General features: G+C 43.2%; 1 protein-coding gene across 1 annotated transcript in view; it reads left to right on the top strand.

The window, feature by feature from the left end:
• Positions 1–4,799: 4,799 nt before the first annotated feature.
• Positions 4,800–15,527, top strand: part of FBXW4 (F-box and WD repeat domain containing 4) — a 61,332-nt gene continuing 50,604 nt past the window's right edge. Inside the window, exon 1 of the mRNA XM_056494718.1 lies at positions 4,800–6,942. Within this exon, the coding sequence (XP_056350693.1) occupies positions 6,692–6,942 (251 nt within the window). The 5' untranslated portion in view covers positions 4,800–6,691. The remainder of the gene's footprint in view (positions 6,943–15,527) is intronic.

Raw genomic sequence — 15,527 nt, forward strand, 5'->3', positions numbered from 1 at the left:
AACCACGCATTGTCCAACAGATGTTAAAGCCATCAAGTGTGTTTGCTTCCAGTTCCAAAGGAAAACATTCTCTATTTTGGGACCTGGGATTTTTTTTTTTTAAACTGATCTAAACAAACAAATAAAAATAGTCTTGGAGAGCGAGGCCTTACATGATCATAAGAAACATGAGGATCTAAGGCCTGTTCCCTGACCCATAAACTGGGTTAGTAATCAGTGGTTCCTGCAGTTTGTTATTGTCATCACAAAACTGAGGTTAGGCTGTGGACTATTTAAAAATCACGTGCACTACCAATACAGGGTATCTAAACATACACTTACTGCAGTGACAAAGCATTCATTGCTCCTTGTAACAACACCTGAGAGGCTCAGTCACAGCAGGGGCATGTCGTGTGAGGTGCTGTAGGAACACAGAAAGGACAGTGCTTTCCCCAAGGTGGGTACAGCTGAAGACCCCAAATCTATCATGAATCTGTGTGGTGGGACTGTGCAGAAGTGTGGTGCTTTGCTGCAGGACTAGGATCTATTGTGTATGGACAGCAGGATACTGTCCTTGATTTTTTATATATATATGTGTGCTTCATTTATAAGAGGAGAAGGTAAAACCTGCCTTATGGGTTGGCACAAGCTCAACTGAATAGAAAGAAAGGCTGTTTCTAGCACCAGCCAGATTCCTGTTGCTACACTGTAAGTCTCTTAACTTAAAATTAACGAATTCTGTGTTTCAGCAATAAAAAATAGAACTAACCAGCAAGAAATAAAACATGTCAGCTTCCTGATTGAGAAATCCTACTGTGCAAGAAAAGACAAATAGTGAAATGTTTCCTCTGACTGAAGAAAAAGAGGGAAGTAAGCCTAGGACTCTTAATAATTTTGCATATTTTAGTTGTTGCAGGTAATTAGACTCTGTCTTGGTTGCCTGGGCAAGGCAGACCCAAAACTACTTGTAGGATTAGGTTTGCTCACTTTTCTTAAACAAATTATTACCTTGTAAGAGATATGTCAGCAATGAATCCTCCAAGAGCAATGAACCCCTCTGCACCCATGGGCACAGGAGGAGTCAGGGCACTGTCAGACTTGCTCCTGGCAGGTGGGGAACTGCACAATGTAGCCATGTAGGTGGAAGGAAAATGCAGGATAAAACAGTGTCACAGTCACTGCTAAACCAAAGATATTTATATTGCTTTATAAATACTCCAAAAAGTTTTGGAACTACCTGTGGAATTAATAAAAACTGAGCTGAGAATCCCTAGAAACAACTTTGTATGTCTTGATCTCACTCCCAAAAAAGCCAGCGGGTATTTGAACGTTTAGTTCCTCAGGTTTTAAGTACGAAAGGAAAAAGCCCCTAAAATATCTTCATAGGTAGCCCCTATAAAAGAAAAAGATTCAAAAGCATTCCTTCAGGAGATCAAGGACGGTCCAGCCTTTGAAGCCTGGAGGATTGGGAAATTTAAAGATCTTTGTGGCAATCATATTGTGCCATTAGAAATCTACCATTTGGAATTGTAAAGCGTTTAAAAGGAATGATTCCAAATTCCACAGCTGTCTGGTGAATGACAACTTGATGTGGCCTGGGGGGGAGGAAGAAGGTCATTGTTGGGAAAACAGTTAAAATGAACATTTTCTGAACAGATGCTTTAGATAATACTTTGATAAATGAGGTTTAAAACAAATAAAATATTCCGGGTGACTTCCTGGGAAGAGCAGATTAGTAAAACAAACAAACAAAACTCAAAATGCGAAGACAAGAAATAGGTATATGGCTTGTACTTAGCAAATAATAGAGGACTGTTCAAAATAAAATGCACAATAAACAGGAGTCTGAACCAGCAAGATGAGACAATTCTGCTGCCTATGGGAGGTGATATATTTTTTTTATTGCACTGCAGTTTTGCCAAGCAAGAAAGAATCTGGAAAGCTCTGTTCATTTTGATAGACTAAAATATTTGAGAATCCCTTTTTATTGCCTTTTTTCCCTAACCATTCAAGAAGCTCAGCTGCTTGATCAAAATACAAAAGCATTGCATGTGCCTAGCAAGTGGATAATGAAAGTGATCCCCTCAGTTTAGTATCTTTGTCAGCAGAGTGCAGTGAGAAAAGTAAACAAACAGCATCACTGATGACAAACTGATTTATGGAATTGTTTGTTATCATAATTTTCAGCATAATCATGACTAAAGGTCCCGATTCTGTGGCTGTTAAGAACATTGTAGGGACAGCTGCTAGCTGTGTGCCCCTAGTACTCATCAAAAGCTCCTTGTGGATGGGGTTTGGAATAGGGTCTGTTGAGAATATTTTTAAGGGAAGATTTTTCATCTCCCTTTAACAGAACCCATATGAAACAGCTTCTAATCCTGGTTTCTTCTGACAAACATTTTATAGGTAAAACCAAATCAATATGCATAATTTGGGAGAAAATTTAAAAGCAGAAAATTTGTCCCCAAATTGAGCATAACCTTTTAATTTTATCCTCTTTAATCCTTTGATAATTTTTGTGCTTCTCCTACAGAAAAGCAATTTTGCTAATCACCTTTGTGCCAATCCCTGCATTCCTGACAATAGTGTGAACAGCTTCCATCAAAGTCTTTGATGTGGGAAAGACACACACACACATATAATCTGAAAACAATTCAGCTCCTTGGTTCTCAATGGTGAGCACTCCGCTTTAATAGAGTGCAAGTTCTGTGGAGGTTTCTAATCCTTTCTGCCAAACAGAAGAGACACAGTCAGGTAGCACACCTTATTCAGAAGTTAAAATAACATGTTACTTGCTCTTAGAGAAAATCAAAACAAGTCAAGATCAAAAACAGATTCCGCCAACCCTAACGGGATAGACTTTCTACTCAGATAACTCTTGATCTAAGTGTGTAACAAGTAACCTGCTTTAATCCCTCAAAGCGATGGTGTTACAGATAAGTACTGTAGTAGCAGAGGAGGTGTCTTAAGTTTCAGAAATACACAAAAGCATTGGTTGGAAAGAAAAACAAAACAAAGAGCTGTCCACATGAATGTGTCTTTAGCTGGAAAGGTGTATTTGAGGGCACTGCAAATAATAAAACCCCTTGAAGACAGAAAAAAAAAAAAAGACAGGCAGGTATTCAAATGGTGTTTCTCCAAGCTGGATTTTATTGACTTATGCTGTTAAGACTTTACAGATATAAACCTCCTGATTTTTAGTTTACAAACCCTGCAAGCCATGATGTTGGAATGGTCTGCTACTTCAGCACAGAACCTACTCCCTTTTCTAGAGATTCAGAGTGGTCATGAGCCATGAAAAAGACTGGGATCTTTGTTAGACTTGGGAAAGATACATTATTATGCTTACACTGCACTGAGCACCTGCTTCGAGTCCTTTATTAGAGCGTGAACAATGCAGTGGAAATAATCATGCTACACACACTTTTAGGAATGGTTCAGAACCTTCCATGGTTCTTGCTTCTGCAGACATCTACATAAGCACTTACTTTGGCATTATTGCAAAGACCAAGGCCATGGGATTCTTAGTCTGCAATGCACACCTTTGACAGCTCTGCAACAGGCAGTATCCAAAACCATGCCTAAGAAAGTGTATCAAGGAGATGCAGTTGCTGGTATGCTTCTCTTAAAAAAACAACTCAGAGAAAGTAATGGATCTACATTTTGGGCAAAAAAACCCCTATTGTTACTATGTTGTAAGACAATTATCCATACTTGAAAACAGTGCCACATTATTGTATTGTCATTTTTTTTCATATTGCTCTGTGTCTCCTGCTTGGAGCATAGTTGACCTTCTCCAAGATTACTGGGTGTAAACACCTTTCATCTTAACCAAGTATTTCACAGTGTTTTATACCTTGGATTACAAACTGGAGGGCACTAAGGCCCCCCTTCTTCAGATGCACTTGTCCATACCTTGGACCTTGGTATCCCAGAGGATCATACTGAATGTGTTACTTTGCACCCAGGCTCCTTCTGATCTGCACCAAGTAGTTTTTCCTGGTAAAGCAGCACAGCCACAGGCTGGAGACCATCCTCTGGAATTTGGGTGCCACACAGTGCAGGGACATGCACTATGCACATGCTGCCTCTGTAGAGTAAGAGAGCCTAAGACCAGAAGAGACCCCTTGGACTGTCTTGGTTTGATACTCTGAGTCAAGACTCTCCAGGTCAGCTCCTGGTTAAGTTTTAGCAGTTGTGGTCAAACCCCTCCATCTCTCTCTGTCTCTCTCAGGAAAAAAACCCAGAAACCAAACCAAACTGGTATTGTTTTTTATAAATCCAGTAATGGTGACTCTACCATAAATCTTGGTAAGCTGTTTCAACAGTTGATTTTATTCACTACAAAAGCACACTTTATTCACAATTTGTTTCCCATCACCTTCTGTTAAGAGATCTTATCTCTTTGTCTGCTAAACGGAAGATCCAGACTTTTTTTCCTGTTTCAATGCTCATAAGGTATGATCACCTCACACCTTAATCTTCTCTTTAGAAAGCTAAAATAGAGTTTTTTGGGTCTTACTACAAAACACGTTTGACAGTCCAGTAATCATTCTTTACTACTCTTCTTTGAAACTCATTTCTTGAACATCTTAAACATCCTCCTTGAAGTGTTGTCTGGACAAATTATTTCCAAAACAGTCACAACAGAGTCAAAACCAGAGGTAAAAGAACTCCCAGCTCTTGTGTTTTTCCCAGGACAGCACTAGCCCAGCCCTTTGGTCACAGCACTGCAGAAGGAGCTCACGTTCAGCTGATTATTCATCTTAATGAAGTCTTTACGGAATTGCAGCTTTGCAGGATAGAGTTACATCCTTTCAGTGTGACCTACATTCTTTGTTCCATGATGTGAGACTTTACATTTGGCTTGATTGAAATACATATGATGTGATTATGCCTAAACTTAACCTAGGGGTATGCAGCCATAAGCACCCTTTGCTTCTTGCCCCATGCTTTGTGCCTTCTACAAAGCTTTGCTAAGAAGGATTTCAGATTTTTTTTCAGATTGTCAGTTAAAATATTAAATAGTGTGGGGTGTATAAGCAGTCTCTGTGGGATCCTACTGGAGAAAGACCAACTTGATAATAAGTATGTCTTTACAATAACAACTTAAGACAGAGAGGTCACTTAGCTTTTAATAATTTTAATGTTTCAGACAATATTGTAGTCTGTTACAAAAAGAACCAAATTTTACATCATCAGAAAGATATGAAATTGACATAAAAACTTCATTTTCATTCACACAAAGTTTTCATAATCTTAAGCAAAATTCATTGTATTACCTTCCTTTCAGCTGGCTACTTAAGTCCTGTACTAGATGTGCTGTTATTTCACCTGAGCTCAAACTCAGGTTGAGAATTTTATAATTATTCCAGACATCACTCCTTAAAAATGCTGATAATAAAATCCACTTCTGAAACTTCCCTGACTTCCAGGGTGTTTTAAAACGCAGTGTAAATGGACCAGAGAGTTCCTTATCTGGCAGTTTTGAACCTCTAAAATATGAGACTTCCAGACCTGGTGATTTATTCGTAGAAGTATTTGGGATCTTGAGATTAGACAGACAAGATGACCTTCTGGAATAGGATGCAAGTACTGTCAAATGGCCTGAATACAATGGTAACCTCATTATATGCTGAAATTTATTATCCTACTCCACCCTGCAAAATGAGATGTAGATTGTGGTAGCTAAGTGATACCTGTGCAAAGCATTCTAGGCTGATGATGAACTTCTTATAACTTATCAATTTTTTTCTTATTCTGAGGGAGAAATTTCCCCAGCATTTCAGACTTCTGTAGAGTGGAAAGTACTATAAGAAAGAATAACACAACTCTAGACTCATATTTTCCTGGTCCACTGTCTGTGGAGAGTTACTTTGCCATTTTGGACCAGAATCCTCCTGCGTTGTCAGTACTCCAGGCTCCTGTGGATGGCAACAATGACTCAGTTATTAAGTTCTTTCGAGGAGGTGTCCTTGTGGATGTGTACACACACGTGTGAACTGAGAGCACTTTTCAGACCCCGCTCTGTGGAGCTCTGGAGGGAGGAATGGACTGCAAGAAGGGTGCTGGTGAAAAGCCAGCCCTAAATCCATTGTAGAAAGACCTGCTCTCATGTGGGGAAGACCCTTTATTTTATGTGTCACAGGAATTTGGGAGTGTTGAAAACTGCTGTGCAGCACCAGATGACCCCTGCTGTCACTTCATGGGTGACAGGCACTGCTGACCCTGGTCAAGGATAATTAATGAGCAATAATCACCTTGCTGTTCACCTTCCTTTGCAGGGGTGCAGTACCTAGCTGGTGTTGCTCCAGGTGGTGAGGCAGATGTTCTGGTTACCTGGGATCACCATCCCCACCATTAATTGCTCACGTTATTAATGAACACTCGGATCAGGTGACGTTTCTAATCCCAGATCGGAAGATACAGACCGGTGCGCCGGTCGTGGAGTGGCGAGGGGGTGTGGGGGAGGGCAAGCGGCACAGGGGGAGTCCCAGCGGCTCCCGTTAATGAATTAATCCGCTAACGAGGGTGGGCTCGGCGGCCCGTGCCCCCTCCGGTGCCGCAGCCGCCTCCTCCCCCGGAGGGGGCAGTGACAGGCAGCGGCTCCTGCCCCATGTGACTGGGGAGCGGCTGTCCCGTCCATGGCCGGGCCTCCCCCGGGCAGCAGCAGCTCCGGCTCCCGGGGAGGAGGGCCGGGAGCTGCTGCTCCATGGGGAGGAAGGGCAGCCCCCGGTCCCCCCAGGCGGAGGGGGGATCCCGGGCCGCCTCCCCCCCCTCCCCGCTCTGGGCCTTACCTGAGGAGCTGCTGCTCCTCATCTGCTCCTACCTGGACGCGCAGGCCTTGGGCCGCCTGGCCCAGGTCTGCCGCCGCCTGCGCTTCCTCAGCAGCCGCGATGTCCTCTGGAGGCGCATAGCCCGCGGCTGCCTCAACTCCGGCTTCACCCAGCTCGGCACCGACCTGTAAGCGCGGCCTTCCCGGCGGAAGGGCGGGGGGCGGCGGCCGCGGCGGCCGGGAAAGGCCGGGGATGCGGCGGCCCAGCCGGTTGCCAGGGCCGCGCCGCGCTGCTGGCGTGGCCGCCGCTGGGCCGCGAGGGGCGGGGGACGCGGGGCCATTCCCGAAGCGCGGTTGCGCCGCCCTTTCCCTGCGCCAGGAGGGGCGGCGAGGGCGCGGGAAGGGCCTGGCTGGGAGGGAGCGGCCGATGGCCGCCCCGGGGTGGCGGCGCTGCCCTGAGCGCTGGGGGAGGCGCCTCGTGTCCCCGCGAGGGAGCGGCCGGGCTGGCGGGGGTACGCGGGGTTCTGAGTGGCAGGCCCAGCACTAACGTGAGTCCGCATCTGGAGAACTGTGAACAGTACTGGCCTCCTCAATACGAGGAGCTACGGGTGAGGGTCCAGCGGAGGCCACGAGGAATAAGGGCTTTGGAACATCTTCCCTGTTGGGAGCCAGGCCTGTTCACCTCGGAGATGACTGGGAAGGATCTCATCAATGCCTATAAGTATCTAAAAGGCAGGTGCCAGCAACAGGATGAGTAGCAATGTCAATAAACTAAAACAAAGCTTCGCCTCAGCATGAGGAAGAACTTCGCTGAGGGTGGCAAAGCATTTCTGAGGGAGGGCATGGAGTCTCCCTCTGGAGACATTCAAAATCCTCCTGGACTCGTGGCTGTGTAACGTGCTCTGGGTCATCCTGCCTTGGCAGGGAGATTGGACTAGATTATATCCAGAGGTCTTTTCCAGCCCTAATAATTCTGTGATTTTGTGACCTTCTCAGTTCCCAGACCACTCCAAACACTTGGAGGCTAGGGGAGGTTGGAGCATGAGGAGATGGACAGAGCTTCTTGTGCAGCTGGGGTGGATCCTGTATACCCGCACATTCTCCCCACTTCTGAGCAGTGATCCCTGCCATGGTCTTGAAAACACCTCAGATAAAAAGCTGCAAGGGAGCAAGGCCTGGGATGGCATCCTGGGAAAAGGCTGGAGAGTGGGCTTAGTGCATTCTTAGGTGAAAGAGCTTTTCTGGGCCCCCAGGAACATGTGTGTTAGGTTCTCACAGAGCAGCTTACTGGTATAAATGGTAATGCTGGCGCAGAGAAAGTGATTCCTGGACATTTCATGGCTTCTGGGTTTTAAAGTTTTGTGAATAGGAATTGTTAGAGTTTTTTTCCCCTGGGATCTTTATTTTCCCTCAGTTCAACAGCACAACGTAGGTTAGGAATAAGGTCAAGCCCTCTAGGCTTTGCAGTGTCTATGATACCAGCATCTTTCTAGAAGTGCCTTTGGGGCTTGGGCCTTGGCAGTGGTTGGTGAGGATCCAGAGTTTGCCTTTCCTCTCTCAAATTGGCTGTGTACCAAATGCCACTTGGAGGCAACCTCACAAAGTGGGCTTTTCTTCCTCATTTAAGGATACCAAGAGAAGTTTGTGTTCTTAGGATCTATGAATCCCTTCCTATGGCTCCTCTTTAGCTGCCAGCGTGGATCTTGTTTGTCATTCAGTGACTCAGTATTGTTTCCATAAACACTGGTGACTTTACTCAAAAGAAGGGATAGCAGGTTTTGACCCCTATTTTGCTGTCTGATGTTGCTGCCTCATCAATGCATAGACTCTAGAGAAACAATTATGGCTTCTGTTGGCAGGAGCAGAAATTTGGTGGTGCTGAAAATCCTTGTGTTGGGTTTTCAGGCCAGCACTTCAACCTGCTCAGTGTTCACAGGTTGAAAGTTAAGCACGGTTCCCTTGGAAGTCAGCAGAAATAAGCACTGCAGAATGGCTGTGCATTGGACTCTTGTCTACTGTGATATATGATTTGTCTCCTGAGGAAATGAAGTTTTGTATTTTTCATTAAGAATAAGGTGATACTCTGCTCCTTCAGTTGCAGGAGGGATCAGGTGTACAGCAGAGCAGGTGCAGTGTGTGTAAGGACCACCACTTCCCCTGTGGGGGAATGCAGGTCTATAAACAGCTACAGAAGAGATTTGCTAGGTCGGAGGGTTTCAGAGAAGGGAAGGCTGCTTGAGTATCATGAACTCACAGGATTTCAGCGCTGTTATATTTGCTATGAACAAGGTTTGGGGTTTTTTTTAGTAATTCTAGGATGTCCTTTTGTGCTGTGTCCTATTTTCAAGTTTTCCTCAAACAACTCTGGTACTGAGAGCTGCTTTCAGTGTTGGTCAGCACTTCCTTGGTCCTGGAGAGTTCAATCATGGGTAACACACCAAGTTACATTACAAGTGGTTATGAAGAAACCTTGAGATATATCTGGGGGATGATTCCTTTAATTACTTTTAACTTCATAGAAGGCCCAGAAAGTCTCCACTTCATTGAAATAGTGTACTAAATCCTATAGAGAATACCTGAAAAACAAACACTTGTTTTCTCTTGGTGGAGATCCAACATCTGGAGGGAGCTGGAGGAGTTTTACTCCAGTAAGGTAGACAGTTTGGCAACAGAAAAAAGGCAAGGACATATTACAGAACCAGGAGGTCTGGATATCTGAACATCTGCAGAAGAACCAGTATGGTTGCATGTGTTGAGTTGTACAGCTGTAAAATTTGTACTTAGCTGAAGGAGCATTTAATAGTCTCTGTGGCAGCTCAAGGGTTTTAACTAGCCATGTCTCTTCTGTAGCACTTGCTCCTCATGCATGTCCTGAAGGTCAAGAGCAATCTCCCAGATCGCTGCTCTTGCAATTGAGGGAGTAGGATTTGCAGAGAGATACTTTATTTTATTTGAGTAATCAGTACAAGTTGGGGGAGGGAGTTTAGGCAGGCTTCTGGGTGCACTGTCCTTCTGAATAGCAATTTTAAGTAAGAACCTGATAGATTGCTCATTGAAGGCAAAATTTGAGCTGAATAGATACTTAAGCTAAAATATTACTGTGTAAATAGAATGGTGATGAAGATGATGGATAGCTGGACCTTCTTGATAACTATGCTTTCTTAGAGATATGGAATAACTCTTGAGTTTGTCAAGGTTGGACTTTGACTTACTCAGGAGCTGAAGCTTCTATTGCATGTTTTGGCTAATGTTGCATGAGGTGAACAGTAGTTTTTACTTTTGAGAGGTTTTTGTGCAATACTGTGTGCAATTGAGAAAGCAAAGGCTGGAACCGTTTATGGTTAATGTACTTAATGAAATAACGTGCATGGTTCTCACATTAGATCTTAAGCTGATGGTCCCTGGGAGGCTGGCATAAGTTAAAAACTAGTCTAGGGAGTATTTACAGTTTAAAACAAAAATCCATCTCAGAATAGTTTGATCATTTCTGCTGTTAAGTGGCTTTTGATAAGCCATCTGTTAATGCTTTGTAAATAGCAATACATTTGAGCCTAAAGGAGATAGCTGTGAAACTTAACCCCTGCCCCCACTTTCCCGTTTTTAAAAAGGCGATTAACTTGAAAATGACACTATTTCTGTAAAATGTTTCTGTGGGGTATGTCTTCACATAATTGTAACAACAAGGATCAGAAGGAACAAGCTTATATGTGAAAAAACTGTTTGCACAGTCAGCTTCCTTATAAAACTTCTTTCTGCCAAAATAGGGAAGAAGTAAGATTGATAAGAAATTGGTTGCAAACCCCTAGCTGTTAGCAGCCTGGGGAAGAAAAAATAGTAGTATATGTAAAAAAATTCAATTTTATCTAATTTTTAAAATTGTCATCCTGGCTACATAATCTTAAAATTTGCCAGCTGTGGTAATCTCTGACACATGCTTGTGCTTAAATGATATTAAATTAAATTGCTAATGATATCAAAGGAAGATGTGGACTTAAGCCCAGACACTAGCTGTTATGCTGAAAGGCATTTTTGCAGCATTGACAATCTCTCATATTTTACCTTTCTGGTAGATTCAGCCAAATGGGAGTCACAGATGTAGGCCAAGTTAAGTATTTAAGGTCTGGATTCAATTGTGCACTTGCAGAAGAAGAAAGAAGTTTGCTTTGAGGGATGTATCTGTACACTTCATTCCTTTGGCAGAGGGGAATCACTAGGTTCATGTCCACCTGAGTCAGGGGCTGACCTGGAAGAGTTCTTAAAGCACATTCTCAGGATTAAAAATGTGCTGTTTCTTTGTTGAATCAGCAGTAACTAAATGTTCAATAGAATATTGTGTCACTGTTATGGAAATACGGAGTGGCTTTAGATGGATGTGCTTCTTGGCATCTGAACTGTGAGTCTCTCCAAATCAGGTTGTCACTTCTTCTGTACAGACAAGGTAATTTTATGTATAGACCTATAGTGCTATAAGACCTTGTTATAAGTATAGTAAAAAGAGTCCCTATGCTAAGATTTTTGCTTACTCAGTCATAGGAGCAGCTGAAGTAAAAGTTGACCCATGTCTTCATGATATAAGGTGAAAAGAGAGTTTTTAATTTCAAAAATGCATGGCATCATATCACAGAAAAGTTAAGGCTTAACAACACTTTCTGCAGCTAAACTCTAGCTGAGTAGTAACACAAAACCTTTGGGGGTTTTGGTGATATAGTGATATTACAGTTGTGTCCTGTAGTCTCTGTCTGTTTTGCCAGCTGTTGTACAGGCCCAGCAAGAGCGGTCTCTGCCCTGACGAGCTTGCTGCCTAAATAGCCAGAGTAAACAAGGGCTGAAGGGGAAGGAGAGGCAGGGAGATGTCAACCAAGCTGCCCTCTGTGCAGCAGGTCAGTGTCAGAGCCAGGAATAGCAGAGGGTGCTTTAAGCCTTTATCCAGGGCCTGCTTGCTGGACCACCTTGGACTGGAGAAATTGGAGAGGCAAAGAGCTCATTGTAAGGTGATTCTTTATTTAAGGAATGGAAGAAAGGAATAAAGTTGCAGCTGGGCTAAACTTATTTCCTCTTTGTTACAAAGGAATTTTAAAGGGCAGGTTAGAAGTTGGAACCTAAATAGCTTGACAATTTGCTCTTTGTAATGTATTAATAGATGTCAAAATATAGAAATGTTCTACTGCACGTTTTCTCTTTCCCTGTCTCTGTTCTGCCTTGCCCACTAGGATCTTGGTATATTCTCCAGTTCAGAGAAGCAGATTCATTAATGGAGAGACTTATCATCTATGAGCATTTAGGAGTTTGTGTAAGCATTTTGGTGAGTTAATAAAAGCTGTGTTTTCTCCAGATCTTGGAAAAATGTATACACCTACAGGAGCAGGAAATGGCCAATCTATGCAAGTCAAATCCAAATTCAAGCTGCAGCAATCATAGGAGACCTCAGCCTTCACCACTGGAGGGGGAGGGAGTGTGAATGCTTGTAAAGCTGCTTCAGTTTCCTTCATCTTTTAAAACTTTTTTTAAAAGCAAAGTTTCATTACTTTAAGACAGAAATGAAGAAGGCAATGAACTGGTGCAGATGATGCAGAGGGGAATACTCTAGGGAGGATATTTCAGTAACAGAAAAAGCTTGGAAGAGGGAATGCAGCTCTTGCTTTGTGCTGGAAAAGTCAGTGGTGTTTATAAATTGCTGTTACAATTATTCATACTCTGTGTTAAACTGTTAGTGCTGAGCAGGACAGATCTGCCAGGACAGCTCCACAACATTGAAACTCCTGCTTTTTCTAGGAATGTGAAGTTGTTTGTAAGAGTTCTTTGAGGCTTGCCTACTCTTCCATTAAGATCTTCACAAGTTCAAAGAGGAAGAAGAATTTCATGTAGTTCAGGGCTTAAAATATATGTGCTTTGTTTGTTGCTGTTACCCCTGTTGGACTAGCTATGGGTTATTTTATTCTATCCGAATACTACTCTGACAATCTACTCTTTTAACCAGAATACACATGACACCTCTTCAGCAGCTTCAGGTTTTCTCATAATCTTTCCAGGGGAGTGCATTTTTTGAAGAAGCCCAGATTTCATCTCCAAAAAGCCTGCTCCCTGAGAGAGTCCAAATGCTGCCTGGAATTTCTAGCCAGTATCCCATTGCAGTGAGGGCATCTGATGGCAGAGTGGCCTGGCTTAGTCTTGGTAGTGTTGATTTTTTTTGGGAAGCCTTTGTGAAACTGTGTGCCCTTGCTGTGTGCACAGAAATTTTTTTGCACCTCTGGGTATTATGACAGCCTCTGCCTTCTTCTTGAGGTGACTTGTTCACAAGAGCTGTTTGGTGGAGCACTTGACTGCCTGGTAACATCTGAGATGGCATAGATACAGCAGAGGAAGCAAATAACAGTGAGGAACAGTGGACTGATCTCTCTTCCGTCTTGGAGCTATTTGAACCCATGTCCCATAGGGAGAGGGGGAGCACAGAGGACAGGCTGAACATGGCAGTAAGCTAAATAAGGGTCATGTGCTAAAGGAATGCAGTTGGAATTTTGGTCCTGGAAGAGACATTTTGAAAGCTAGGTTGAGGACTTCAACAGGGGCTCCTGACATAAATAGCTTTTCCCTCTCAGCTGGCTGTTGGTGGCCCATGACTTGTAGCTGCACTGAGGCCCTGCCACTCAACAGGTGTGTCCTGACTACACAAATAAGTGCAGTTGGTCCTTGTGTTAGCCAGCCTTGCCACAGGGCCAAGGTTGATAGTGGGGCTTAGCCACTGTGACCTGTTTTTTCTCTGTATGACCCTTCCAGTCAGGCCTCAGGCAGGCTGGTGACAGCTTTTATGCAGACAGAAGATTTTGTCCACAGAAGAAATTCAGTCTCAGCGGGTCTCTGCAGACTTGCATTTCCAGATGAGCTCTTCAGTACTTAAAATGTAGCAAAACATGAAGGACTTTGGTGGATTAGGGTGCCCCATGCAGCTGGGAAAATACAGGGTATGACATGTTGGTGTTATCTTCTGTAACATGGTCTGTGTTGTTGCAGGCACCACTGTTTTGGCACATGCTGAAATTGTAGACAGCCAGCAAAAATCTCCCTGGGTTGCAGTACAGCACAGAAGCTCTTGCTGTTGCAGAAATACCATTTCTGGTGGCAAAACACTTTGGATGGGGAGGGGATCATTAAAAGCAAGATCTATTGGAGGTGTTGGAGATGAAGCTTTAGGAGGTGACATGCCCTGGCTGAGTGATTCTTTCGCTGCTTTGTTTTGGGGCCCAGGCCAGCAATTGCCTTGGTACCTGAGGTCACCTGGGTCAGTGGTGCTGTGTGGGGACAGTTCCAGCCTCTTACTTCAGCAGCTGGGAAGTGGGCTCCAGAAGGAATATTACATTTCTTTTGGTAACTCTGCCAAGAAAGAGAGGAAATTCATAATTTGAACAAAATACTTTTAACTTTTTTTGTAGGATGGGGAGAGGTAAGAAGGGGGAAATGAAAAATCCTTTATAATGGGTTGCTTGGGATGACTTTACTCTTGGAGCTCTCTCTCAGGCTGTAAGAAATGTTCACCTTCTCTTTCTTAGTATAACAAAGTCTTTGTAAAGGGAGCCTCCATCAGGAGTGCATGCAATTGGAAACATGCATTGGCTCAGGTCATGTATTGCACTATGATTTGGGATCCTGATGGAGTGCTTTTTGGTGATAATTAGGTAATAACAAAGATAACCCTGCATGTCCTGAGTAATGTAACTTTATCAAATATTGATAATTGTGATGCCCTAGCAGAGGTGTAAGATGATGCTCTCTAAAGGGCTTTAAGACCATTTTGTTTGAATTTCATTGCGTTTTCATAATCAATGTTCACTGGATCCTTCATCCTGTGTTTCCTGTCATCCTTCTAGGATGCTGGACTGTATCTCAGTTGCTTTCTGATGCAGGCCTGTGTAGGTCCTGCTAAAAATAGCAGTCCTTCCCCAGTGAGTCAGCCTTCAGTGGTCTTGGAGTTCACTGCTGGGTAGCTTCTCTGGGAGCACAAATGCCAAGATCTTGATTTCACAGAGTACTTAACCATGTGCTGAATTTTAAGCATGTGCCTTAGTTTTTTTCTGGATTTTACACTAAGAAAGATCAAGGTATTCATTTGCCAGTGGATAGTCTTCTCTCCATAGCATTTTATATAGCATTTGGCTTCATAAGGTGGCTTAGTCTCCTCAGTCTTTGGATATTCAACACAGTTGCTGAAGTAAGAGGTACCTAGTTAAGTCAATCACTCAGTTGTGTGATGTCTGTTGATTGCCTCAGGTTATCATGGAAAAATTCTAAAAAGTTTGCAAGTCTAGAAAGTGTGTTGATCGTGACTGAAACAAAACAGGCTCCTGTAGGGGAGAAAAGGAATTTTTTAATCAAATTGTTAAGTTGTATGGTGATGCCCTTTTTAACTTACTAAGATTTGAGAATTGTTCTCATGCGTTGCAGTGATACTCATCACATTTTTTATGTATTCTGGGACTTGCTCTGGGGGAGTGCTGTTGAGGAAACAAATCAAATAATCAAATTGTATCTCAGCACTTGATTCTATAACTGGGTTTGATTTAACTTCTGATATAAGGGATGTGACCAACACTGCACTTCAATCTTTGCTGCCCCATAATTGGCAAAGGGGAGGGATGTATCAGTCCAATTTCTACCTCATCTTTCTCCATATGTTCTGTTCCTTTTCTTGCATCTATTTTGAATAAATAAAATGTCTGGGGTATAAAAGGAGACATGTTTAAATTAGATGGATCTAGAGTTGCTATTTGGAGGAGTAAGG

Source organism: Oenanthe melanoleuca, chromosome 6 (assembly GCF_029582105.1).
Source record: "Oenanthe melanoleuca isolate GR-GAL-2019-014 chromosome 6, OMel1.0, whole genome shotgun sequence".
NCBI lineage: Eukaryota > Metazoa > Chordata > Aves > Passeriformes > Muscicapidae > Oenanthe > Oenanthe melanoleuca.